The 26,539-nt window shown below is 46.2% G+C and overlaps 1 protein-coding gene and 5 non-coding genes across 7 annotated transcripts; 2 read left to right on the plus strand and 4 right to left on the minus strand.

Moving 5' to 3' along the window:
• Positions 1–1,046: 1,046 nt before the first annotated feature.
• Trnan-guu (transfer RNA asparagine (anticodon GUU)) lies at positions 1,047–1,120 on the plus strand. The gene has a single exon. It is a non-coding gene; the product is annotated as a tRNA-Asn (tRNA).
• A 2,602-nt stretch (positions 1,121–3,722) lies between these two features.
• On the minus strand, positions 3,723–3,795 carry Trnak-cuu (transfer RNA lysine (anticodon CUU)). The gene has a single exon. It is a non-coding gene; the product is annotated as a tRNA-Lys (tRNA).
• Positions 3,796–4,594: 799 nt separating this feature from the next.
• On the minus strand, positions 4,595–4,666 carry Trnah-gug (transfer RNA histidin (anticodon GUG)). Its single transcript has one exon. It is a non-coding gene; the product is annotated as a tRNA-His (tRNA).
• A 774-nt stretch (positions 4,667–5,440) lies between these two features.
• Positions 5,441–5,512, minus strand: Trnag-ucc (transfer RNA glycine (anticodon UCC)). The gene has a single exon. It is a non-coding gene; the product is annotated as a tRNA-Gly (tRNA).
• Positions 5,513–6,369: 857 nt separating this feature from the next.
• On the minus strand, positions 6,370–6,441 carry Trnae-cuc (transfer RNA glutamic acid (anticodon CUC)). Its single transcript has one exon. It is a non-coding gene; the product is annotated as a tRNA-Glu (tRNA).
• A 15,120-nt stretch (positions 6,442–21,561) lies between these two features.
• Hjv (hemojuvelin BMP co-receptor) lies at positions 21,562–25,832 on the plus strand. 2 transcript variants are annotated; one of them, XM_050124806.1, is made up of 4 exons: positions 21,562–21,753; positions 22,907–23,089; positions 23,479–24,023; positions 24,550–25,832. In XM_050124806.1, the coding sequence occupies exons 2-4, from the start codon at positions 22,993–22,995 to the stop codon at positions 25,171–25,173; spliced, it is 1,266 nt and encodes a 421-aa protein (XP_049980763.1). In that variant the 5' UTR covers positions 21,562–21,753; positions 22,907–22,992; the 3' UTR covers positions 25,174–25,832. The 2 variants fall into 2 exon arrangements, with proteins under 2 accessions (XP_049980763.1, XP_049980764.1); XM_050124807.1 differs by lacking the exon at positions 21,562–21,753 and adding an exon at positions 22,696–22,801.
• The last annotated feature ends 707 nt before the right edge of the window (positions 25,833–26,539 follow it).

The following is a 26,539-nucleotide window of genomic DNA, read 5'->3' on the forward strand; positions in this document are numbered from 1 at the left end:
AGGGGTGTGAGCTCGGCGGCAGCGCCACGCACTCTCTCCCCGGCACCTCTCCAAGGACAACTGTTGGTGTAGGTCAACAAGGCCCCACTGTTAAAGCGCCAGATGATGGAGGGCCAATGTATTACTTCATCGTTTATTATCAAGCAAAATCCGTGCACAGTAATCACAAGAAAGAATGGGGAATCCGAAAAGAGTCGCCAGCCACCGCGGCTCCCTTCCTCCTTCCAAAAAGGGCCGCCCTTGCCTCTGCTCCGCCTTCAAATCTTTGAGTCACGTGCTTCCCCATCAAACCTCCTTCCTTTGGACCACGCCGCTCCTTCCCACTGACTAGTGGACCCAGGACAGAATTCGCCGAACACTGGCCTGCGTGAACAGACTAGGCTTTTGTTTTCAGCCCTCATAGTGCACAGAGCCGCTGGAGGAGACACGAGGATGAGGTCTCTTTTACCTTGAGAGGTGGAGAAATCCGTGTGTGTATAGTGCACACGGAGTCCAAGTGAGGGCCTCTGCCAGCTAAAAGTTCAGGGAATGTAAGCAACACTCCCCCCCCCCACACACACACACCAAAAAAAGGTCTGTTTTTCTAGAATGGAACCCTCGTAGGGCTAAAAGCCCACCCTGGCGTTTTTCCTTTTGAAGCCACGTGGTGAGTGGAGCGTCCTTCCGGGCGCGCCGCGTGGGTTTTTCATTGGGTGCTAGGCGTGCTCTGGCAAAGGCGAACAAGTCCCAGGACTCGTGGCCGGGACACTCGCACGCCAGCCTGCGGGTGCAAAGGCTGTGAGGAAGAGCTGGGAGGGCAGGGACCAGTAGAGGGCAGGCGACTTCGGAGGCTAAAAACCTGGAACCCGGTACTGGCAGGTCTATAGCTCCGAGCTGACTTAAACCAGATTACTATGCAAATTTGAGAAACTCGCCAACTCGCCTCGTTGTAGTGTTTTACTTTAGGAGGGCTAGGAGTCGGGAAGACCACGAAAATGAGGGTGCAGCCCCAAGCTCAAAAGCACATTCTAAGATTAGCAAATGAATTTACAACCGACTTTCTACATGTCTCTGTGGCGCAATCGGTTAGCGCGTTCGGCTGTTAACCGAAAGGTTGGTGGTTCGAGCCCACCCAGGGACGGCTGTCTTTTGCCTACTTGGAATCCTCCTTCCAACCATTTATAATCAATTTAGATTTATCAAACACACTCATCTTGAGTCCTGAGATACTGTGGCAGAAGTATGAAGCGATGCAAAGACTCAGATCTATTTCTCCCTAGTCGTTGAAAAAGAGAAAATGGGGAAAAGGGAGCACTTCTGCTTTGCTGGTGGGAGTGCAAGCTGGTACAACCTCTTTGGATATCAGTGTGGCAATTTCTCAGAAAATTAGGAAACAACCTTCCTCAAGATCCAGTAATTCCACTTTTGGGTATATATCCAAAGGATGCTCAATCGTGCCACAAGGACATGTGCTCAACTATATTCATAGCAGCTTTGTTTGTCATAGCCAGAACCTGGAAACAATCTAGATGCCCCTCGACTGAAGAATGGATGAGGAAAATGTGGTACATTTACACAGTGGAGTACTACACAGTAGAAAAAAATAATGACATCTTGAATTTTGCAGGAAAATGGATGGAGCTAGAAAACATCATATTGAGTGAGGTAACCCAGACACAGATAGACAATTAATTATCACATGTACTCACTCGTAGGTGGTTTTTAAACATAAAGAAAACAAATAAAGCCAGCCTACAAACCACAATCCCAGAGAACTTAGACAACAATGAGGACACTAAGAGAGACTTACATAGATCTAATCTACGTGGGAAGTAGAAAGTATAAAAAGACAAGATCTCCTGAGTAAATTGGGAGCACGGGGACCTTAGGGGAGGATTGAAGTGGGAGGGGAGAGGCAGGGAGGGGAGCGGAGAAAAATGTAGAGCTCAATAAATCTCAATTAAAAATGTATATTAAAAAATACAGAAAAACGCCAGCAAAATGCCTTTGGCTGCTGCCAGGTTAGAGGTGGTCTGGCTACAACACCTCAGCCGGGCTGTTCTGGTAAAAATAAAAACTCTGCTGGGCGTGAGAACACACACCTAACATAATCCCAGCACTCGGGAGGCAGAGGCAGGAGGGTTCTGTGATTTCGAGGCCAGCTTGGGCTACATCGTCTGTCTCCAAGGGGAAGAAAAGAGAAAAATCAGCAGTTGAGAGGCTGAGGCTAGAGGACCAGGGCCAGACTGGGGCTACATAGCACGACCCCGACTACGCACACATCCCCACCCCTTTCGCAGTCACTTCTGAGCAGAAGTAGAGCACTGTCCCAGCCACACGTGTGACAAGTTCCACCCCTTTGTCAACTCCAATAGTGACTCCAGTTCTTGACCAAGTTTCCTTTTTAACCTTGCTCCATCCCTCTCGCTGTCTAGATAAAAACTGTTAAGATTTCCAACTGGGGAGGCTGACACAGAGGCACTGTATCTCCAAGGCTAGACAGGTCCCACCCTGGGCAAATCAGTAGCACTCTTGTCCCACCTGCCCGGCTTGTCTCAAAAAAGTAAAAAGCATTCATCACTGAAGTCAAGGCAAAAAAAAAAAAAAAAAAAAAAAAAAAGTAAAAAGCCTTTGGTGGGGTTGAGGACTTAGCTTGGTGGGAGAGCAGTTTACCCAATCAACTTGGAAGCCCTGGGGTCTCCAATGCCCCAAAAAAGGATCAAAGTAAAACAAAACCTCAAGAGTAGAGTGTTTGCTCAGGAAGAGAAAAAGACAGAAAGGCAACGCTATGGCACGTTAGATCCGCTCCCACAGTTTCTTCACGCTGTTCGCTCTTTGGTTCTAGTGAACCAAGAAACCAGCACAGTCGAGGGCAGGTTGGTTCAGGCTAGAAGCGTCGGCACCGTAGAAAAGATGGATGTCAACTGATCCTTGATTGTTTGTCTCCTCTCACCTCCCTTCGCAGAAGTTCATACCGTGTTCTATTTGTTCCCACTGTCTGGAAAGGAAATGTCTTCGTTTCACCCACCGTGCAGAGCCCACAGTGAGCCCTTTCATTATAAGAATCTGAATCTCTTGGTTATCACTCCCAACATGCTTGTGTGTGTGCCTGTAAAGATGTATAATTTCGTGCAAACACCATCAATCTTTTGGTACAAATCATTGCCTTTTTTGACACACACCATTTAAGCGGTCCTCATCGTGGAACTTTCACTTATTTTTATGTATGAATGAATAATTTAATATCCCGAGGATCAGGGGACAATGTGTCCAGCTAAGGGTCTCTAGCCTGGGTGAGATGAGGGGATGGAGGGAAGCCGTGGGGCTCTGTGAGCTGCTCAGAGCTGCAGTTTCTCCAGGAAGACTCGGTCGGACCCCAGTTCTCCCACGACTTCAAAACCCACCAGCTCGATTCTTCTTTAACGAGTTAGGCGTAAATGAGGCGAAGTTTTGGAGACATTTGCGGGTTAATTTTATCATAGTCATCATCATTACTACTAATGGTTACTTTGTTGTTTTATTGCTTTTGTTTTATACTTTTTTCAGACAGACTTCACGTAGTTCATGCCGGTTTTAGAACACCTTCTGCCTTCACCTTTCTAAGACCAGTTTACTGAAGTTTTAAACAAGAGTGGCTTCAATGAAAGTTTAGATGCTCATGATTCTGTTCCCAGATAAGAAGAGAATAAAACCCACAAGTAGTAGACATTTTTAGAATTTATAGAACAAAAAAAAAAATCAGCCGCCCAACGTGGGGCTCGAACCCACGACCCTGAGATTAAGAGTCTCATGCTCTACCGACTGAGCTAGCCGGGCGCTAGGACTACGGCCAACCTTAGGCCTATATAATCAGTCTACACAATTTCGCAATCATTCTGCTTGTTTTTATTTGGCGTTAACAAACTTCTAGAATCTCTGACTTGGTGTCTGTATTAATAGCTTTTGTCTGAAACTCTACTTATGAGGAACCTGAAGTTCAGAGAGTGGACTATATAGAGCCAGGCGGGCCTGTCTCCTCCGATTCCTTCTGAATGGATGGAGTCACCTGGGAGCTGGGTGTCTCGGGCGCGTGGGGCTGAGGACCAGCCGACCGAGCGCGGGGACGTGGAGAGCATCGGTGCGGGGACAGGGTAGTGGGCAGCGGGCGCGCGGAGACTCGTATTCGGGGAGCCTGAGCTTCCGCTCTGGTGTCTCATTGCGGCTTACTGCGAAAATAGGTCCTAGTCACTCTTCTTCGGTGGAAGTATCTTTTTAAACACCAAGATTGTGCTGCCCGAGAAATAAGGCCCAGGCCATCTGGTGTAAAATTCACCGAGATACACTCATATAGCATTCCGGTGCAGTATTTGCTGCAAAAGCAGGCACGCGGCTCCCCGCGCGTTTGGTTTTCCGCTCGGTAGAAGAGGCGCCCACATTCGGGGTCTCGGGAAAACTTGGCCCGTCTGCTGGGGAAGGCGGAGAGAGCCTCCTCTTTAGCTCTGGTTCTTCCCAGGAGTTTAGGTTGCTCTTGTTGGATAAGCCGTGTGGACTTATTTTAGTGACTCAGTGTTCCGCAAAGGCAAAATAAGAATTTAAAACGTCAACAAAAGAGCTGCCAAGGGACGGTACTACTACATGCCGTGACTCGGATTCGAACCGAGGTTGCTGCGGCCACAACGCAGAGTACTAACCACTATACGATCACGGCGCGCCACCGGACAAGCAGCGGGTTGCGGCGTCGATATAATGCCCTTTGAACAAGAATAGCTGCCGGTGAGGTCCTATTTACTCTAGTCTACGTGGCTGCAGGGTCAAATGTCTGACTTTGCAACCTTGACGTTTACCAGTTGCTGGCGCAGGCGTCAATTCCTCAACTCCCACCCTTCCCGCCCCCCCCCCACACCTGAGATAAGAAACTGGCAACTGCAGCACCGACCCACTTCTGTGAATCCTCTCCAAAGAAGCAAGCCATCTTGCAGGCAGTCCCCAAACGATATTCCTATTCATACTTCAGCCTGTGCTTTGGAATCGAGTGTTTTGTTACCAGAATGGTGCAACAGGAAAAGGAGCAGAGCTGGCGAGCTGAAGAAAGTGAAGGGGCCATAATCCGGGGAGGTGTTTTTTGACTCCAGTGACCAAGGCGCCACGCGTTCCCTCCCGAACCGGAGGCATAGCCGAGTCTCAAAAGAGAGCAGCCTCCATTTCAGACACTTCCCTAAAGAAGATAATAGTATATTAAAAATAGTAAAAAGGATAATAGTTTATGCCTGCGACGCCAGACTGCTGCTGCACCAAGCAGACCTAGAAGGCTTGTAGGGAAGGCCACTTTGTCTCCAAATGGACTTGGTGAACAAGCTCCAAGGATTTGGAACCCAAGGATCAACACAAAAATGAAGGATGCGTTGTCTACAAAATGGACTTGGTGAACAAGCTCCGGGGTTTGGTAAACCAAGAATTAACACAAAAAAAAAAAATCAACGGCTGCGTTGGCCGGGAATCGAACCCGGGTCAACTGCTTGGAAGGCAGCTATGCTCACCACTATACCACCAACGCCCGCTGAGATTGGATTTAGAATAGTTTTCATATGAAGAATACAATAACAAATTTTTTTCAGTACATTTGTTGACACTGGAGAGAATTAAGACAAAAGAAAAAAGGAGAGAAAGAAATTGTGAAACTCTAGGATTCGTCCTGTTAAACTTACTGTGGTGGCCCTTGACCTCCAGGTTTAAAGAAAATCAGTTCCTTTTACCGTTTGAAGGGAGCCTCTGGGATCGAATGATCCAGGAAAGGCTCTGCTGTGGGTTGTTTGTGGGAGACTTTAGACGAAAGGAGAGAGAGAAACGGTTGCCCTGAGACCTGTGCTTAGCTCTTTAGAAACGTGTTGCCGATCTCCTCACTATTTAGCGAGTCAAACAGCCACAATACACCGTCTTCTTCTCTCTACAAAAGTACAGAATGTCACTGTGGCCTTGGGAGGCAGATATCATGCAAATTGGAGGCCAACCTGGTCTACACAGAGACCCAAGTCAGCCAGAATTGAAAAAGTATTGTCACGCGGAAGAGACAAGGCGCAGTGGGGATTGCCTCTATTCGTGCAAGAGCACAAATAAAGAGTCTCCGAAGTTGAGAACAGCACTGATCACCTCAGTAGACACGGAGGGGATGTAACACGGAAGTCCGGTTGTTGTCAGTTGTGCGTTTTCGCAAATTTGAATCCTAAATTATGTAAAATATTCTTTTGAAAAATTAAGTAGACGAATTTACCAAATACTTTTGTCTACTGGAAAAATGTTAGAATTTTTTTTTAGACATCCGATATTAAAACTGTAGCGTGACTTCTCTTTCCATTTTCATGTTTCCAGAGATTTTGTACTTTAGTTGTAAGAGTAAATGTAAAAAAGGCACTTTTCCCTGACCGGGAATCGAACCCGGGCCGCGGCGGTGAGAGCGCCGAATCCTAACCACTAGACCACCAGGGAAGCTGGCCGTAACCAGCCGTTAAAATCGTATGATTCCAAATAACTGTGAGCTTCCGCGTTTCCATTGTTCAGCTAAGTTTTGAGATTCTGCATGCGACCCTGTTTTTATCGAGACAATTTTCTCACACGTTTCTTCAAAATAGAAAACAGCGAAAGCGTTCTCCAGCCTGGCTCTTAAACCTTGGAGAGGATTACGAACACAGGATCGCAGTCCCACGAACAAAAAGAAGACAAACTTCTGCAGATAGACAGCTCCTTCCTAGACAGTCAAATCGCCTGGACTAGCCTGGACTTTGCCAAAAGAACCTAGAGTTTTCCCTAGAGGATATAAAGAACATCGAGGGAGAAACGCTAAAACATTTGGTCCCCAGGATATCAGCGCTGGCTGCAGCTCCTATTACAAGTGCTATCGAGGCTGGGGAAATCCACCTGCTTGTTGATAGCAGAAGCGCCTCAGTTTAACTCGCTGCGGCGTCTCCCAGTTGAAAAAACAAACAAACAAAAACAACAACAACGAAAATAAAGAGATTAATCTGGAAGAGTCGGGAGGAAAAAAATTGGCGAGCATTCCCAGGTGAACCTTTTAAAGTTCCCTATCCCCCCCACCAAGGTATTGCACTGAAGCTGGAGGAAGAGAGACAGAGAGAAAGCAAACAGGGCAAAATGTCGGCAACCAAGGCAACAAATAAAGCGGTATAACCATTTTTCTGTAGGTTTTGGTGTGTGTGTGTGTGTGTGTGTGTGTGTGTGCTTGTGTACTAACCGTAAAGTGATTAACTGTACACATCTGTTCAACTCGAACAGTTTAAAAGCACCTCCCTACACTTGAATGAAATTATGTCTCTGCCTTCTGGTCAAAGCCTTACCCTGAGTGAGAAGAGACGTCGCTTTTGATAATGGATTATAAAGACAAAAACAGAATTTTAAAGAAGAGTCATTAATGATGTGTTCGTTATCAACAGGGCCTAAACAGGAGGGGGGAGGGTAGGATCTGGGAGTGTTTGACGAAAGGGTGTCTTCTGGTTGGTTTGCTCTGTTTTTAATAAGTATGCTAAGATGTTAAGTATTACTCTTCCTTCATCCATTCTCTGCCTCCCTGTACTTCGAGACTCAGGTCAAGCACAGTTTCTGCAGCAGCCTTCCCCTGTGCTTTCACGGACACTGACAGGCACCGTATGACAGGCGACACTGTGAGTCCCTGTCTAGTAGGCTCTGCAATGAGACCCAGGAAACCCGCGTTCCCTGCTGCCTCCTGCCTGGGATCCCCGGTCGCCCATTCTTGCAGTACAACCTCCCCTAGCCTCAGAGAGCTCTTAGACCGAGACCACTGGGCTCTGAGTCCCTTCAGAGACCCTGCCATGATGTCTATCTGGTGCTGGGACCTGAACTCAACTCGGAAGCTAGGACATGCTGCTGCGTCTCTATTGGTTCGTGGCATTTAAAAACTCTTTTCATAAACTCCTTTGTCCCCCAGGAATCTGTCTACTGAACTCCTCCCCACCCAGACTTCATAGGTATCCAAATGTTGGACATTTATTGTCATAAAAACTCAGGATCCTGTCCCGTCATGGGTGAGTCTAACAGGTCTCTCGCTCCTTACTTCGGTAGTTTTCACTGGATATCGGTGACTGAGTATCAGACAAAACTCCCAGGGAATTGGCAAAAGGAAACAAATGTATTTCTCCGCACCTGCAGCTGTCTCTTTTGGATTGCAACATTTCCTGCTGCAGAGAAGGCCCAAGGAACTCACAAGCCCCCACCCCACCCCCCACACACGGAGGTTCTAGACTTAGTAAATACTCACTAGCAAGAAGACCCTTAGTGGAACTGCCTGCAGACTGCACAGCGACTCCAGCGATCGTCACTCCGGCAGGGCTCTTCAATGAGGCCCAAAAAGCCCGCGTTCCGATAAGTAACTCAAACTCTCAACAAAATAGACTTGGGTGGAATTGTTTCTTTGGTTTATCCCCAGACCCTTACCTGGAGTGAACGAACACGTTCAGTGTCCTCAAGAAGCCAGACAACACTCACAAGAAATCAGAAAGTCGAAAGAAATAAGCCCTCAGAGGGTAAAGATGATCAAAATATATTATATGAAAAAAATTTAATAAAAACGCAGCAAACAAAAAAAGAGCGCAAGCTGTTTTTCAAAAATGATCAGCCTGCCTTGATCGATCATCTTCAAAAATGATCAGCCTGCCTTGTTCGATCAACAGAGCCTTTTCATCGATTATCCTGCCACCTGTTGGTGATTTTTGGCAACACAGGAGCCCCTAGGAAAGGGTTTGCGCTCCGGGATTGAAATTTGCCACCTGTTAGAAAATGAGTCTGGGGTCTCAAGAAAACAATCGCACAATCCAAAGTATTTCGGCAAGACAAATAGCTTTCTTCCGTGGAATGTGCCAAGAGAGAAGTAGCCTCGAAAGACAGAAAACTTTCAAATGATAATGGCTCTGCTCCAGCCAACACCACAGAAATAAACTGTGCCTCCTGAGACTGAAATGGATGCCCAGAGTTCTGCCCTCGGCAGGTCTCCTGTTGAGATGATAACAGAGAAAACTTAAAGCATCGGAGTTTGAATTTCATCAAAATTCAATGATAACAAAACCATTTCAGTGGGCGGGTAGTGTCGCACGCGTTTAGTCCCAGCACTCGGGAGGCAGAGGCAGGTGAGTTTGAGGCCAGCCTGGACAGGGTCACACAGAAAAACCCTGTCTCAAAAAAAAAAAAAAAAAAGAAAGAAAAAAGAAAGAAAAAAAAAGGAAGAAGCAAAGAAAGAAAGGAAGAAAGAAAGAAAGACAAGATAAGACCAAGGCGGGGAGAGAGAAAAGAGTAAGCTGAGAAAAAGCACACAGAGAAAGACCCTATGTGAAGCAGAGAGGATCCTTGGAAAGCCGAAAAATCTAGTTTCTTGAGTCAGTTTCTTCTCGAGGCCTGGAAGAAGTCTTCCTCCCCTACTTTAGGGCCGGTCACTTTGAAAACAGATAGGATGGTTGGGTGGCCCAGAACTGTTGTGTGAGTGACTTGTTTGGATCCAACCTCCAACTTGTTGAGCCCATCCATCATCAGCAGGGGGGCCACATGGTGGGTGACAAAATTGTCTCAGTCAGTTTTTGCCTCAAGTCAGGAGGTTGAGGAAGAAAATTCATCATCTTTATTACTTATTACTTGCTAATTTGCCATCTTTATTACATATTCCTTATATTTATATACATATAATTATAAATAAATAAACCACATTTAGGACAGCATTTACACCTGTCTTAGTTGGCATTCTGTTGCTGTGAAGAGACATCATGACCACAGCAACTCTTATAAAGAAAAACATTGAACTGGGGCTGGCTTACAAGCTCAGAGGTTTCATTCATTATTGTCATGGTGAGAAGCATGGTGGCGTGCAGACAGATATGGTGCTGGAGAAGGAGCCAAGAGTTCTACATCTGGATTGGCAGCCAGTAGGAAGGGAGAGTGAGCCACTGGGCCTGGCTTGAGTTTCTGAAACTTCAAAGCCCACTCCCAGTGACACAATTCCTCCAACAAGGCCACACCTACTCTAACAAGGTCACATGTCCTAATCCTTTAAAACAATGCCACTCCCTATGAACACAAGAGGGTCATTTTCATTCAGTTCATTGCAACACCAACCAGCTGTATATGGCTATAAATTATTAATAATTTATAAATTATTTTAAAAGTAGAAAAGAGTAAGTGTTGATGAGGGGAAGCAATTGGCCCCTTGGGGCTACTGATAAAAGTATTAAATGCTGCAGCCACTGTGGGAGAGTTTGGCAGCTCCTCCATGAGGCAAATATAGAACATGACTCAGTAATTCCACTCCTAGAAATAAACCCCAACAAAATAGAAGTAAATAAATATTTGTATATGGTGCTCCCTGGAGCACTGTTAAATACAGATACCTCTGGGTCTCTGGAAATGTAGACACAGTCCAAATGGCATCTGGGGGATCTGCTGGTGGGACTCAGTGGTCGAGTGCTTGCTCAGCAGATGGAAGTCATGAATTTGAAAAGAAAACTCTCTCCAAGGGAAAGAGAGCTGTATTATTCTAGACTTCAGGAAGCTATCCCTCAGCCTCTAGTGATATACGAACACATTACTCACCTATAAAAAGGTTGGAGCTCAAAAGCTTCATCCGATCCGAGAGCTGGACTTGATGACTCCTGCCTGAAATCCCAGCACTTGGGAAGTAAAGGCAGGAGAATCAGGAGTTCAAGGCCAGCCTGGGCTATATAGCAAGGCCCTATCTACACCACAAACAAAACAAAACAAATTCCCCCCAAAAAAGCCATCAAGAAGTTAGTCAGGAGGGGCACATATCAGATAACTTCATATATTTGGCAAGTCAAGATACTGTGTTTGAGGAGAGCCTGGACTACACAGAGAGACCTGGGATCAAAAAGTTAAAAAAAAAAAAAGTTTTAAAATATGCTGCAGAAACAGCTCAGCTAACACACGAGTGGTTCTTTGAGAGAACCTGAGTCCAGCCTGAAGCACTCACCACCGGCCCTCACAGCCACTTTTAATGCCCATCCCAGGAGGATCTGCTATCATTTTCTGGCTTCTACTCTTCTGCACACACATACACATAAAATTACAAACTTTTTTTTTTTTCTGATGGATTCTCACTGTGTAGCCCTGGCTGACTTGGAACTCACTATGTAGACCAGACTACCTAAATTCACAGAAATCCACCTGCCTTTGCCTCCTTAGTCTTGAAGGCAAAGGCACCACCATGCCCCACTAAAAACAGATGTTTAAAGAATAACAATAAATAGAAGCATCCAACATCTCCTTGCCATCTCCGTTTGTGCTATCATATAGTCCTGCACAGGGACATTAATCTTGCCTCTTCCTGATCACCCATAGTACTTCCTGCCTACCTATTCCCGTGCGCACAATCCTCTTGGGCCAGCGGTCCAACCACAGAGATGATGTTTAGTCTTAGAATTTGAGTCTCCTCCCCAGAGACTCTGGTGTAACTGTTGTGGGGTGTAGTCTGAGTGTCGGCACCCACAAAGCTTCCTGGCTTCCTGCTGTGCACTCCCTGGCTTTGCCAAGACTATTTCAGGCCAGCAGGGCATGTATCCCAGGGACACTGGATTACTTTTCTCTTACGTTCAGCTGTTACTCTTAATTTGAGCAGATTTTGTCTTCATGGAAAGATTGCACTAGCCTTAATTGTTACATATTTCTCGCTACTTTTATGTGCTTAGCCAATATTTGACGACTCCATCTGGGCCGATTAGCTGAGAAACTTCCATGTGGGTACTAGGAATTGAATCGCGGGTTCTCTCCAAATATATAAATGTATATTTGCTTTTATATATATAAGTATCAAGCTATCAAAAGGCAAGGTTATTATATAGGGAATTTTGTCAAGTAGGTCCTTTTAACAAAGAGGCCCCACTGCTAGGTTCATCCAAAATGAGCTTTAAAAAGTTTTTCCCATGTCACCCCCCTTTCTTTAAAATTTTACTAATTTTTTTTTTTTCGAGACAGGGTTTCTCTGTAGCTTTGGAGCCTGTCCTGGAACTAGCTCTGTAGACCAGGCTGGTCTCGAACTCACAGAGATCCGCCTGCGTCTGCCTCCCGAGTGCTGGGATTAAAGGCGTGCGCCACCATCGCCTGACAATTTTACTAAATTTTAAATGTGTTGTATTTAATATTTTTTAAAATTTTTTACTTATTTTGAGACAGGGTGTCACTTATAGCCCAGACTGGTTCCCAATCCATAGTGATCCCCCCACCCCAGCCTCCTGAAAGCTCGGATTTGTTTCTATCATTTGACACAAAGTAAATGAAGCATCAGGTGGACTTTCCTGTTTACGCAAGAAGTGAGAGGCTCAGGAAAATAAACCATGGGTGGCCTCAGGACTCTGTTTAGCTCTCTGACTACACACGTGCCTGAGTCCTAGATCCCCAAGAAGGGGTTCCCCGTGGAGCCACACTTCCACTTCCAAGTGCAAAAGCAAGGTTTCATTTACATACCAGCTAGCACGGGTCTGGTCTGACACGGCAGATGGAGGGAGAAGGACCCCATCTACTATTGTAAGGGGTTTATAAAGACAAAAAACACAAAACAGCCACAAGGTTACAGTCTCAAAATACAAAATTACTTATCCTAATCACAATTGGCTAAAGATTAGGTAAAGCTCAGCTGTTATTTCCTGATAGGCTATTAGTATCTAAGAGGAATAGCAACAGCCCCCCTGGTTACGCCTTCCAGACATCTGCAGGGGCTGTTTGAAATATTCCCCAGCTGATAGGGGAAGTTGAGTGGTCAACGTTCTCTGTATGACTACGGGTGGGGGAATGTTACTTTGTGTAACTTGCGTTTCCCCATTAGCTAATACTTCCCCTAAATAGGGGTCCTGCTGCCTTCAGCTTATCCTGGGGGTGGGGGTGGGGGTGAGGGGAGCAGCCTTCAGCTCTTTAGATTCTCCTGGCGACTGGGGTGTAGTTCAAGGGCCCAGCACAGAAATGAAATCTTTTCTGGCCTTTCAAGGTTAGCTACCCAGTCTCTCTTTCCGCTGCTTAAGGATTGGTTTTCTCTTAACCAGAGGTTCTAATCCAATCCCCTAGAGCAGTGGTTCTCAACCTGGGGGTTGTGACAGAGGTTACCTAAAACCATCTGAAAATACAGATATTTACAGTTTGTAACAGTAGCAAAATTACAGTTATGAAAAGCAACAAAATGATTCATGGTTGGGGTCACCACAGCGTGAGGAGCTGTATTAAAGGGTCACAGGATTAGGGAAGGGAGGAACCGCTGTCCTAGAGAGAGTGCCTTCTCTCCTCTCCACCTCAGGGTCTGAGTCTGTCCCCTTCCTGTGTCACCTAAGTGCACAGCCCCTAGTGAACCTACCAGCCACCGTGATACAAAGTACTGACTTCTAGGCCAACTAAACCTGGTTTGAACAGGGTGTTCCACTTCTCACATCTATAACAAAGTTGCAAAGCCTTGAGTATCTGGGCTTCTCTGTGGAGCAAAGACAAAGATCTGCCTTACAGGTCAGGCGTAAGGTTTGAAGACATTCTGATCACTGGGCATGGCGCTGACACCAAGCAGTGTGGCAAATACTTCTCTTGTCTGGTTACTCCTGTGGTGCGTCACCTTCAGGATGTCTCATGACTGCTGTCCCTAGGCCCTCAGGACTTCTCTCGTACTAACCAAATATCCCCAGAAATCTTCTTGCCAAGTTTCTCAAATGTCTGGTGAACCTTGTACTGAGACATTCTATTCCGCGCCTTCAAAGGTGGCTCCACCCTGAACACCCAAGCAGTATTTTAGCCCACTTAAAAATCCTGGTCAGAGCTAGGCAGTGGTGGCGCACACCTTTAATCCCAGCACTTGGGAGGCAGAGGCAGGGGGATCTCTGTGAGTTCGAGGCCAGCCTGGTCTACAAGAGCTAGTTCCAGGACAGGCTGTTACACAGAGAAACCCTGTCTCGAAAAAAAAAACAAAAACAAACAGAAAGACCTGTGGTCAGGTTTGTCTCCGGCACTCAGTTTGTTTCACAATCTTTCCTCGTTGAAGCGCTTTACTGATTAAAAAACAGATATTAGCTAGTGTTAAAAGTGGTAAAAAAAAAAAAAAAACACCCTATTCTTACAATTCTTACAATGTCTATACATAGTAAGTTCTGTGGCATTTTCCTGTAAACTGTATCTCATGACAACTTCACCATTTCCAGGACACAGTCAGTGGACTCCACTTCCTTCCCCCCCTCCAAAGCCTTGTTTTTAGACCATGATAATATTTTGAATTTTAGTTTTCACTTTTCTATCTTGTTCTTCTTTCTGATATTTTAATTTTTTAATTTAATTCTTTGTGAAGTTAATACATTGCATTTCGATCATTTTCACTACCTCCCCAATTTTGTATTAATTCAAAACTTTTTGTTTTATTTTCTTCCCTCTTTTAATAAAAAAACTATATTTTCCTATTAATTATTTTGATAATCATTAAGGCATAAAAATAAGCTAGGCACGGTGGAGCGCACCTTTAATTCCAGCAAGTTTGAGGTTTGCCAGGGCAACACAGAGACCTTGTCTCAAAATCAAACAAAAAACAAAACATAAAATTAAGCAATTTTAACTACTTCTTTGGTTTTTCAAGATAAGGTTTCTCTGTAGACCATGCTGGCCTTGAACTCAGAGCCTCTGCCTTCTGAGTGCTGGGGTTAAAACCATGAACTACCAGCTACTGGACTTTTTTTTTTTTTCAAGATAGGGTTTTCATGTGTAGCCTTGGCTGTCCTGGAACTCATTCTGTAGAGCAGGCTGGGCTCAACTTCAGAGATCAGCCTGCTTCTGCTGCCCAAGTGCTGGGATTGAAGGCCCGCGCCACTTCTGCCGTGATGGACTTACTCTTCTTAAGCAATGACTTACTCACTGTCCTTTCACTGTGAAGAGACTCCGTGACCAAGGTAACTCATCAAAGAAAGCATTTAACTGAGGGCTTGCTTACCATCTCAGAGTCCTCCGTCATCTTCAGGGTGGGGAGTGTGGCGGCAAGCAGGCACGCGCACAAGAAGACGCTGCGAGTACTGCATCCTGACCCACAGGCAGGAGACAGACTCGGGGCCTGACTTGGGCTTTCCCAGAATCACACTTCCTCCAAAAAAGCCACAACTGTGCCACACCTCCTAGCCCTTCCCAAACAGTATACCAGCTGATGATTAAGCATTCAAATAGATGAGCCTATGGGGGTTATTATTCCACCACAAGCAATTGGAGAATCTCAGAGAGTTCTATGACAATTCTTACTATGTCCTCTGCTAAGCTTCATTTTATTTCCAGAACTAGGATTGGTTTGGGGAGAGGAAGGTTAAGACAGGGTCTATGTAACCCAGGCTAGCCTCAAACTCTCACTATTCCCTCCTCAGCCTCTAGAATATTTCTATGGAATTTCCAGGGGTGGGGACTTCAGCCTGAAACACCATGCCTTATCCAAGTAAGTTTTTTTTTTCTTTTCATGTGTATGAGTGTTCTGCCTGCATGTATGCATCTATGTACCATCTACATGCAGTGGCTTCAGATCAGAGGAGGGTGTGGGGTCTCCTAGGACCAGAGTTACAGACAGTTGTGAATTACCACGTGAGTTCTGGAAATCAGATCTTGGATCTCTGGAAGAGCAGCCAATACTCTTAACCACTGAGCCATCTCTCCAGCCCCAAAGTAGCTATTTTTAACAATATAGTAAAGATGTGGGTTTGCCAGAAATCTCTTTGTGTGTTTACTGCTCCATCTTTCTTCTGAATCCATCTTTCTGTGCTCCAAACATTCTTTTTCAGCAAATCCTTTGACTGTCGTTTTCTCAGAGATTTGTTGAGGTCAAATTTAAGTTTCAGTTTTTTTGAACACCTTCACCTGTTCAATTGCTGTGTGTGTGTGTATGTATGTGTGTGTGTTGTTTTTGTTTTTGGTTGTTTTTTTTTTTCCCCCAGTGGCTCAAACATCAGGCCCCAAGCATGCTAGGCCAGTGCCATCCCCAGTCCTTTGATGTCCCCTCCAGTCTAACGCTTCCTTCTCCGATTTTGTTTCAATCTACTGTTGAACCAGGTCGTTTGTCCTGTAGGATACCTTTGCAGTCTGAATTTGCACCATCACAGGTCCATATGATGTTTCCCAAGATTCCTGTAAATTAGTAAATGGTTCTAGACCAGGGATTGATCAAAATCAGATTGAAATGTTTTTGTTTGCTTGTTGGGAACTGTGGGGCCTAGCTTTGGACCAGGATACGTGATCGTCCAACGGGTCTCCAGATGAGGCGAAGCCCACGGGGACAGTCTCGCTCAACAAGGACCAGCGAACGTGGGGAAGCGCAGCAGGCTGCCGGGACTGCTCGGCCTGCACACTCTCTTCTCCATCATGGTTCTCTTGGCAGTTTTTAGTGTCACTTTGACAGTCACACACGGGACAGATGTAATCGTTTTTTAAAGATTTATTTATTTTTTTATTTATTATGTATACAGTGTTCTGCCTGCATGAATGCCTGCAGGCCAGAAGAGGACACCAGATCTCCTTACAGATGGTTATGAGCCACCATGGATGTGGCTGTTGGGAACTGAACTCAGGGCAAGCAGCCAGTCCTCTTAACTGCTGAGCCATCTCTCCAGACCCCTGAAAATCCCATTTTTTTTTTCTTGACTATTTTCCCCTAAAATTCCTCGGGAGCTGATGCTTCCTAGGTTTATTGTCTGGAGATGTCAGCTGTCACTCCAGACCTCAGGAGTTGGTCTAATTCAGGGCTGACAGGATTGGAGGCAGATCACCCCTATTTCTGTAAATGTGTTTTGAACGCGGTTGTTGGTCTTGAAAATGTGTGCCTATGTTTACCACCTTTCAGTTTTGTAAAGACAAAATATACCTGGCTCGATATTTGGCCAAACTAGCAAAATGATAAAGTGCTTTTGGTTTAAAGATGTTTTGATGTAAAAGTTGGGAGGAAACATATTTGGCCTACTTGCTTTGGCCAAAGGTTAATATTGGAGGATGGGAAAAACTTGTTAATATGGAAAAACATGTTTGCTTTGATGTATAAGTAAATACGGCTGGAGCTATTCAGGAGGTGGGCACTTGAGTGAAACTCATCTTGGGGTTGAACAATTCATTTCTTTATATTAATGTCCTTTCCCTGTCTCAGGACTTGAACCCAGGCTGCATTGGGACCACAGCATTTGCTGTTTGTTTCTAACAGGTTCTCCTGTAGCCCAGGCTGGCCTTGAACTTCTGATCCTCTTGCCTCCTGCTGATCATCACATCATTGTAGGCAGGGACTGCTCATTCATTTCCCACCACTCAGACCTGGGATAATCAACACTGCTTGGCCAATAGCTTAGGCGTATTCTGGCTAACTCTTATATCTTAAATTAACCCATTTCTATTATTTTGTATTTTAACACAAGGCTCGTGGTTTACCGTTAAGGTTCTGGGGTCTGTCTCCTTTGACAGCTACATGGCATCTCCCTAATTCTGCCTTCTTTTCTCCTCTATATCTTCTTGGAATTCCTGCCTTGCTCTCTTCTGCCCTGCCATAGGACCAAGCAGCTTCTTTATTCATCAACCAATAAAAGCAACACATATAGAAGAACATCATACCATCACATGACCCGTCCAGCAGGCCAGGTTATTTTATGGGTCTCGAGGAGGCATCACCTAGGAAAAATGGGGGGGAAAGGGAAAGGGAACCAAGCGCATAAAGGAAGACAGAGTCAGTCTGAGATGCATCAAGGCTCCGTTTATTGCAGGCAAGGTTTCACTTTTATAGGGCAGTTCTGGAAGGGAGGGGTAAGGGTAGAGGGGAATGGGGAACTACTGTGCCCTAGGTCAAAGAAGAAGTAGTGGTCTTTTGTTCTTGTTATATCTGTGGAACATCTTGCTGTTAGACCGTTCAGAGAACTAACTTGCAGCACAGCTGGCTGTGATTTCAACAGCAAACTGTTCTTATGAAAAGGGTGTGAAAGACGGGTCAGTCTGTCTGGCCTGAGGGTCTCTTGGTCCCTCACAATCACACACAGCTTTTGCTTTTTTTTTTTTTTTTTTTGAAAATCAAAGTGGAGTTGTATACCTCACTACAACCAGGAGGACATATTTTTCTCTCTTTAGTGATGAGTTTTGGTTGCTTGTTGCCTAGATACATTAACTTACTAGAGGTCATAAAATGCAGAAATTACAATTATGTTATAGTATCTTTTTAATTTACTTAATTTTGAACAGGATCTCAAAAACAGTTATTTTTAACATATAGTAAATACTTAAATTTGCCAGAAGTCTATTTCTGCTTTAGTAGCCTAGTAGCCTAGGCCTGCCTGGGATGCTTCAGCTTCCATGTATTGGGATTAAAGGTGAATGCCTCCAGGCTGTGTATCACCTTTATTTATTTATTGAATATTTGTAGAAAATTCCCATTATTTTAAGATATGGTTTCCATAAGGAAAACAAGATAAAAGTAGGAATGGTGGCCCACACGGGCACTGAAGCACATGGCAGGCAGATCATCCTAGGTTGAGTTGAAAGCTAACTTTTGAAACTTTGTCTTTAAAAATACAAAAAAACAAAAACAAAAGGCACAGGGATGGTGTTTCAGTAGTACCCCTGGACCCACAAAGTGGACAGAGAGCCAGGTCCTGCAGTCGTCCTGTGACTTCCACTACTGTGCTGAGGCACACACAACTATGCCCATTTACCCACAAGTATATAAATATAAATAAATGTAACAAAAATTTTTAAACAAGCGGGGCAGTGGTGGCGCACGCCTTTAATCCCAGCACTCGGGAGGCAGAGGAAGGCGGATCTCTGTGAGTTCGAGGCCAGTCTGGTCTACAAGAGCTAGTTCCAGGACAGACTCCAAAGCTACAGAGAAACCCTATCTCGAAACCAACCCCCCAAAAAATTAAAACAAAAACAGTGTAACTATTTGATGCTTTCCTTTCACCAACAGTTTTCAAAATGGAGTGATACAACAGCTTTCTCCGATAATGGCCAACCAGTTTTCACTTTTAAGTATAATTGTGAATTTAGGTTTAAAATATTTTGTGTGTTTCAATTCAATACATACTGTAATAGACTTTCTTTTGGGCCACCAACTAGCTCCCAAAACATGACATGGAAACTTATTATTAGTTATGCATTCTCAGCCTTATTTTTTTTTATTATTTTTGTTTGTTTGTTGTTTCAAAACAGGGTTTCTCTGTATAACAGCCCTGGCTGTAGACCAGGTTGGTCTGGAACTCGCAGAGATCTGACTGCCTCTGCCTCCCGAGTGCTGGGATTAAAGATGAGCACCATCACTGCCTGGCAAATTAACAGCCTTATGATAGTTCTTCTAACTTCAATTAACCTGTTTCTCTTCATCTACATTTTGCCTTAGGGATTTTTACCTTTCTTTCATGCTGTCCTTCTCTGTTCTGACTAGCTTGCAAATGCCTGTCCTGGCCCTCCTTCTTTCTTCCTTATTCTCTTCTCTCTTCTTCTCTCAATCCTAAATTCCTCCTCCCACTTATTCTTTGTGCTCACCAACCCCGACTATCCCTCTCCTTCCTAGTTATTGGCTGTTCAGTTTTTATTAGATCAATCAGGTGCCTTAGGCAAGCAAGGTAAAACAGCAACATATTTTTGCATAAGTATACAAATACAACATAAACAAATGAGACGTACCTTTACATAGTTAAAGTAATATTCCACAACAACATACAGTATCCATTCTGATAATTAATTTGTTCCATCTTTTGCAAATGGCAACAACCATATTCTAGCTTCCTTCCCTTCCTTCCCTTTGATACATTCTTTGTTTGCTTGATTGGTTTGAAACAGGATATCATTATGCAACCTTAGCTAGCCTGGAATCCTTATGTAGACCAGGCGGGCCTGAAAATCATAGAGACCTATTTCCTTCCACTTCCTGAGTGCTGGGAATAAAAACCTGTGCCACCATGCCCACGTTGATATGGTATTTTAAAGCTTTACTACCTATCTTGGATAACTCCTGGCCCAAAATAGGAACAAACTATTTCTACAAGGAATCCTGGTTTGTTTGTTTCTTTCTTCCTTCCTTTCTTTTTCCAGGGGGAGGGTGTTTTGAGATAGGGCTTCTCTGTGTATCCTTGGCTACCCTGGAACTTGTTCTGTAGAACAGGCTGGCCTCGAACTCAGAGATCTGCCTGCCTCTGCCTCCTGAGTGCTGGGACTAAAGGCGTGCACCACCACTACCCAATTGAATCCTGATTTCTAATAGTGGAAAATCATACTTATGTATCACAACTTAGACACTAGAAGTGTTCATTACTACATAGTCATTGCTTCTAGGTTTTTTTTTTCATTATAAATTAGGGATTTTTAAAGACAAAATGCCATGAACACAGTTACCTTTGCAATGTAAATCAATTTTTTAAACTTAATTTTTTTATGTTTGTGTGCATCTTGTCTGCATATATGTCTATGTGCCATATGGATTTGTATCTGAACTGGGTGTAGAGCTGACAGGGCCAGAGGCTTTGGTGACACAGTAAGCAGTCCTGTACCATTGCCCCTCGGCAAATCCTGAAGGGGGTGACCTCAGAAATGCCTACAGGTGCAAAAACAAAACACAAATAAATCCTGTGGTTCTAATAACATCTTCCAAAAGTCAGAATCTTTCTACAGAAGTATATTCTTTTTTTGTTTGTTTGTTTGTTTTGGGTTTTCAGGACAGAGTTTCTCTGTGGTTTTGGAGCCTGTCCTGGAACTTGCTCTTGTTGACCAGGCTGGTCTCGAACTCACAGAGATCCGCCTGCCTCTGCTTCCCCAGTGCTGGGATTAAAGGCGTGCGCCACCACCGCCTGGCCAGAAGTATATTCTTGACTCTTTTATCTCCCAATCCCAACACCTCTTCCCCATGGATAGATAGTCTTCAAAAACATCTGCTCTGGTTCTTCCCCTTGCCTCAGTTATTGTCTTCCTACACCTCCCACACACACTCTAGACACGATTTTGTGTGTATTGATGAGGGGAGGAAGGAGGAGTTGTTGCACAGACTAGCATCATGGAGACGTGGAGAAGGGATAGACAGCTGCAGAGATCCGAGCCGGACTGACTGAATAAACCCTCCTCCCAAACAATTGTGCTCTCAGATTTCTTCTCTGAACAGCTGGGCCTTTCAGCTCCTGAAATACTTGGAAGAGATGGGGGAGGGTCTCGGAATTATGTTTGCTGTCCATCTTCAAAGCCAGACACCTCCACATCCCATACGTGGAAATTCAGTGGGATACTCAGCACAGTAAGGATGAGGGCAATAAATAAGAGGCATTTGACAACCCACTGCCATTCTTAAAGGCCGGGAGCTCATTACTGAGAATGCTGGAGGAACATACTGGCAGGGAAGGCAGAGCATACAAGCTGGAGTTGTATGTGACTTGGCTGTCATGTTTCTTTATTCTCTCTCTCGCTTGGTACCCAACAATCCGTATTCCATCCATCCTGCTAGTCCTTCTCACCGCCTTCACTCCCACACCCTGCTGCCACCAATGCTCCTGGAATTTTGGACTTAGCTATTTTTAAAACTGTCAACTCAGTAGCCACCTCCCTCCTCCTCTCAGCTGTCGAGTTCTCGGGCCAGCCATAGACTCTCCCTTCCCCCTTCCCCCACGCCAAACCTTCTCTGGCTCTCTGACCTCGGTGAGATTGCAGCTAGTCTGGGGAACTGGGAGAGACATGGAGAAAGAGACTGGGGACCCCTGGCTGGCGCAGACCAACAGAATAGGCAACTATGGCTGCCGAACCGGGTATCAGAATAATGTTTGACCTCGGGAAACAGTAAGTTCAGATGATATTGCAATTGCTTTGATAAGCGTTTGGGCTGAGGATAGAATTTCATAAAATTACAGACATCTGTTCTGAAAACTAATATTTCTCCTTACCAAGTCCCCCAGTCTCCACTCCTCCGGCCTCATTGTTTTGGTTTCCAAGTCATGTCTACGTGAAGTTTCATGGTGCCTCTTTCCGGCCCTCTTAACTTTCCTCTGCACTTTAGTACACTAAGACTTTGGGGTGTGTGGTGTGGGGATAATGCCAAGGACCGAACCCAGGGCCTACCACTGAGTTACACTCCCAGCCCCTCAGCCCCTACCTCAACCTCTCAGACCTCCCACAGGACTCTGTCCCAATTCATAGACTTACTCCTAAGAGGGGGTTTCGGCAGGAGAAAGGGAGACAGACCCTCCTCTATATCTGTTCCCTCAAAGACCAGGAACTTCTTTGTTCCCTCAAAGACCAGGAACTTCTAAATGGGGGTGAGGATAACAGAAAGAGTTACTTTTCAGGTCTGGAAAAACGCACAAACTGTCAGCCAGGCAAAAACAAGTATTAATTTGAATGCTTGGTTTGTATCCTATCCTGAGAGAGGGGGATCATAATGTCAGCCCTCTGGAGTAGCTAAGAGATTGGCTCCTCTTTCACTGTAAAGTGACGTTCTAAAAGGCACTCGTATCCGATGTTTACCCTTTGTGCCCTTCTAACACAATGAAGAAAAAGAAATGGGTGGTGGTTGGCAGGTGGCGGGAGTGACAAGCAAGAGATATGTTTTAGAGCATTGTCAGACCCCAGGACTTCTGGGGAACCCACTGAGACCATCAGGGCCTCACTTTCCCCAGGAATCCCTCCATTTTTGACACATCTACTATTTGGTAGTCAGGATGGGGCAATACGGTGGACTCTGCCCACTGAGGTCATTCAACCTTCCCTCCACTCCCCCCACCCCCTGCCTAGGGGTATTGCACAAGGGACCTGAAGGTGGCCACAGGAACAGCACAGGGGCTCGCCAGCCACACTCACCATCTGGAAGCCTCCCACTTCCCAAGCTTCAGTCCGTATAATTCTTGCCTTGATCTCCCCAGATTCTCTCCTCATCATCTTGACCCGTCTTCAGGCCCTTCTCTGTCCCCACACCCAGTCATGTTTCTTTTTCCAGTCACAGAACTGCCTGTCGACATTCACTAGGTAGGAGGTTCATCAGCTGGAAAGAACCGGCGCCTGGGGGAATCTGGCTGGATAGGTATGGGGGATCGCGGCCAGGCCCCTAGTCCCTGGTTTCCCCACGGCGGTCCCCCAACTCTAAGCACCCTCACTCTACTGCTGCTCCTCTGTGGACAGGGTAAGGAAGGGCCGGGAAAAGGTTGGGCACATCTAGGGTTTAGACTGTGCCGGGTGGGGGTGCGCATGTGCCGGGAGGAGGAGTGGGTGCTGAGTCCCAGACCCTCGCCAGCTCTGAAAGAGGCCTGTTTTGTTTCCCATTTAACTGGCAGAGGAACACATATCCCTAGACCCTAGCGAAAAGAAGTCTGACTGGCTTACACGATTTTTAGTAGAGAAAAAGAGGGAAGGAGGCAAGGAGTAGGGTTGCTGAAGGTTGGGGCTGGGGAAGAGCCCCCGCTGAGTGGTAGGAATGGCTGGGATGGAGGATGCCCTTTGACAGGCGTGTACTGGACTTGGCTAGGACCTGCGTCTGGGCACCGTCTCACTGTCTTTTCCTTCTGTCCTCAGCTCACTCCCAGTGCAAGATCCTCCGCTGCAATGCCGAATACGTCTCGTCCACTCTGAACCTTCGGGAAGGAGGCTCACCGGGCACGCCGCGCGGAGGCGGCCGTGGTGGGGTGTCAGGTGGCTTGTGTCGTGCCCTGCGCTCCTATGCACTCTGCACTCGGCGCACGGCCCGCACCTGCCGCGGGGACCTCGCCTTCCACTCTGCTGTGCACGGCATCGAGGACCTGATGATCCAGCACAACTGTTCCCGCCAGGGCCCCACGGCCCCGCCCCCGGCCCGGGGCCCCGCCCTTCCCGGAGCCGGCCCTGTCCCGCCGGCCCCGGACCCCTGTGACTACGAGGCCCGGTTTTTCCGGCTGCACGGTCGGGCCCCGGGCTTCTTGCATTGCGCCTCCTTCGGGGATCCCCATGTGCGCAGCTTCCACCACCACTTTCACACATGCCGTGTCCAGGGAGCTTGGCCCCTGCTGGATAACGACTTCCTTTTTGTCCAGGCCACCAGTTCCCCTGTGGCATCAGGGGCCAACGCTACCACCACCAGGAAGGTCAGGGATTCAGTTTTCCTCCCAATGCAGTCCTCTCGCGGGTCCACCCGTTATTCCACTCCTCGTTCTCACTCTTCCTCAGCCACCCAGCTCCTGGTTCCTCATCTTCCCCGAACACCCCCCCACACACACACACACACACACACTCACATCCTGAATGGTTTCCTCCTATCCAAACATTTGCTCTTCTAAATCAGTTCCTCTGGATAGGAATTTTATTCAGAAGCAGATAACACTGAAGAAGAAACTGGGGTGGCAGCCAGGACTAGCAGAGCTAAGAAGTCAGAGGGACACTTTATTTTGGTGGGGGGGGGGGAGTTGCTGAGACTGAGACAAAAAAAATGGGGGGGGGAGGTTAAATAAGGATTGGATACTGTTGGGAGGCAGTGGGGGGTGGGAATCAAGAACTGAGGTCGGTGAAGACAACTTGCGTCTGCTGGAGTCAGATCCCTGACAACTTATGCTGCTTGACTATGGGGAAGATGCGCTGAGCCCTAATAAACTATTTTCCTCTTTGCCTGAACAGATCACCATCATATTTAAGAACATGCAGGAATGCATTGACCAGAAAGTCTACCAGGCCGAGGTGGATAATCTTCCTGCTGCTTTTGAAGATGGTTCTATCAATGGCGGCGACCGACCTGGGGGTTCGAGCCTGTCCGTTCAAACTGCTAACCCTGGGAGCCACGTGGAGATCCGAGCCGCCTACATCGGGACAACTATAATCATTCGACAGACAGCTGGCCAGCTCTCCTTCTCCATCAGGGTAGCCGAGGACGTGGCACGGGCCTTCTCGGCTGAGCAGGACCTTCAGCTGTGTGTTGGCGGATGCCCTCCGAGTCAGCGACTCTCTCGCTCAGAGCGCAATCGCCGCGGGGCTATAGCCGTAGATACTGCCAGAAGGCTGTGTAAGGAAGGGCTTCCCGTTGAAGATGCCTACTTCCAATCCTGTGTCTTTGATGTTTCAGTCTCTGGTGACCCCAACTTTACTGTGGCAGCCCAGACAGCTCTGGACGATGCCCGAGTCTTCTTGGCGGATTTAGAGAAATTGCACCTTTTCCCCTCAGATGCGGGGCCTCCTCTCGTCCCAGCAACCGTCCTTGTACCGCTTCTTTCAGGCCTCTTTGTTCTGTGGCTTTGCATTCCGTAAGTAGGCCAGCAACCCCGTGACTAGTTTGGAAACGATTTGAGGGTAGAGGTTGGTGTGACAAAACACAAAGATGCGCCAAAGAAAACAGTGAGGACAGAGAGATACAGGAGACAATGACATTCACCCAGAATCAGATGAGGCTGCGGTCCAGGACTCAAATGATCCCAGAGTAAGGATTCTGGACCAGAGCTTTGCATTGCGGTCGTTGGTAGGGGTTCTTCGCTGTGAATTAATTTCCCTAGTCCCGTCTGTAGTAGGCCGATTACTCCACTCCACATCCACCTGACTGACATGACTCCTACACGCCCAGGGATTGTGAGAGTGCTGATGATCAGCAAAACATTAAAGCGTTCAGATGTCTTAAGGGCAAGAACTAGAAAAGGAAGTCGCGATTATCTATAAGAAAGTCGAAAGAGGAGAAAATAACGAGGGAAAACTTTTGGGTTCAGAAAGGAAGTAGGAGGGGCTGGAGAGATAGCTCAGAGGTTAAGAGCACTGACTGCTCTTCCAGAGGTCCTGAGTTCAATTCCCAGCAACCACATGGTGGTTTACAGCCATCTATAATGAGACCTGGTGCCCTCTTCTGGCTTGTGGGCACACATGGAAGGAATGCTATACAGATAATATAATAAATGAATAAATAAATAAATAAATAAATAGGGCATTGTCTAGCTCTCAGACAAAGGAAGTCAGCTTTTGGAGACTAGTACCAATACAGAAACTGGCATCCCCAGCCCTCACTAGTCTGTTACTAAAGCTATGAATTCTCCACACTGTGCTCTGTCACCTGTGTTGAACCCCTTTCCAGATGTGTGACATGGAGTTGAAACAATGTGTTCACTCCACTGAAAGAGGTCCTGGAGTTTTCAGCCATGTATCTGCCCTTTTGGAATCCACAAGCTAGTAGACAAAACTGGTTCACAGGAAGGAATCATGAGTATTACTATTATTTATTATTATCATTGTTTTTATTTTCGATGGAGCCTCACATAGCCCAGGCTGGCCTTGAACTGCTGGTCCAAAAGTCTCTACTCCTCAAGTGCTGGAGTTAGAGTTCACCTATGTCTTGGAGTGTGTACGTAGTTCTTCACCAAATGCTATGGCCTATGGGTTCACGTGGGGAGAAGGTGGTTGAGGAGCAGAGTAATGAGAAGTGAGGAACGACGCGGAGATGGCACTGTGAAGTGTGTATCATCTTCCAGGAAAGAGAACCAAGGGAATTATCCCCAGAGTCATGGCTAGTGAGAAACTAGTGGAACTCAGATGCCAAGCACGGAGTCATGAGATAGAAGGTTCAGGTAGGCAAGAGGAACTACAAAACGCCATGGGAGTGGGGCTGAGGAGTTCAAACTGGTCACGAACATTT

Source organism: Alexandromys fortis, unplaced genomic scaffold (assembly GCF_014885135.2).
Source record: "Alexandromys fortis isolate MF-2015 unplaced genomic scaffold, M_Fortis_MF-2015_v1.1 scaffold_235, whole genome shotgun sequence".
Lineage (NCBI taxonomy): Eukaryota > Metazoa > Chordata > Mammalia > Rodentia > Cricetidae > Alexandromys > Alexandromys fortis.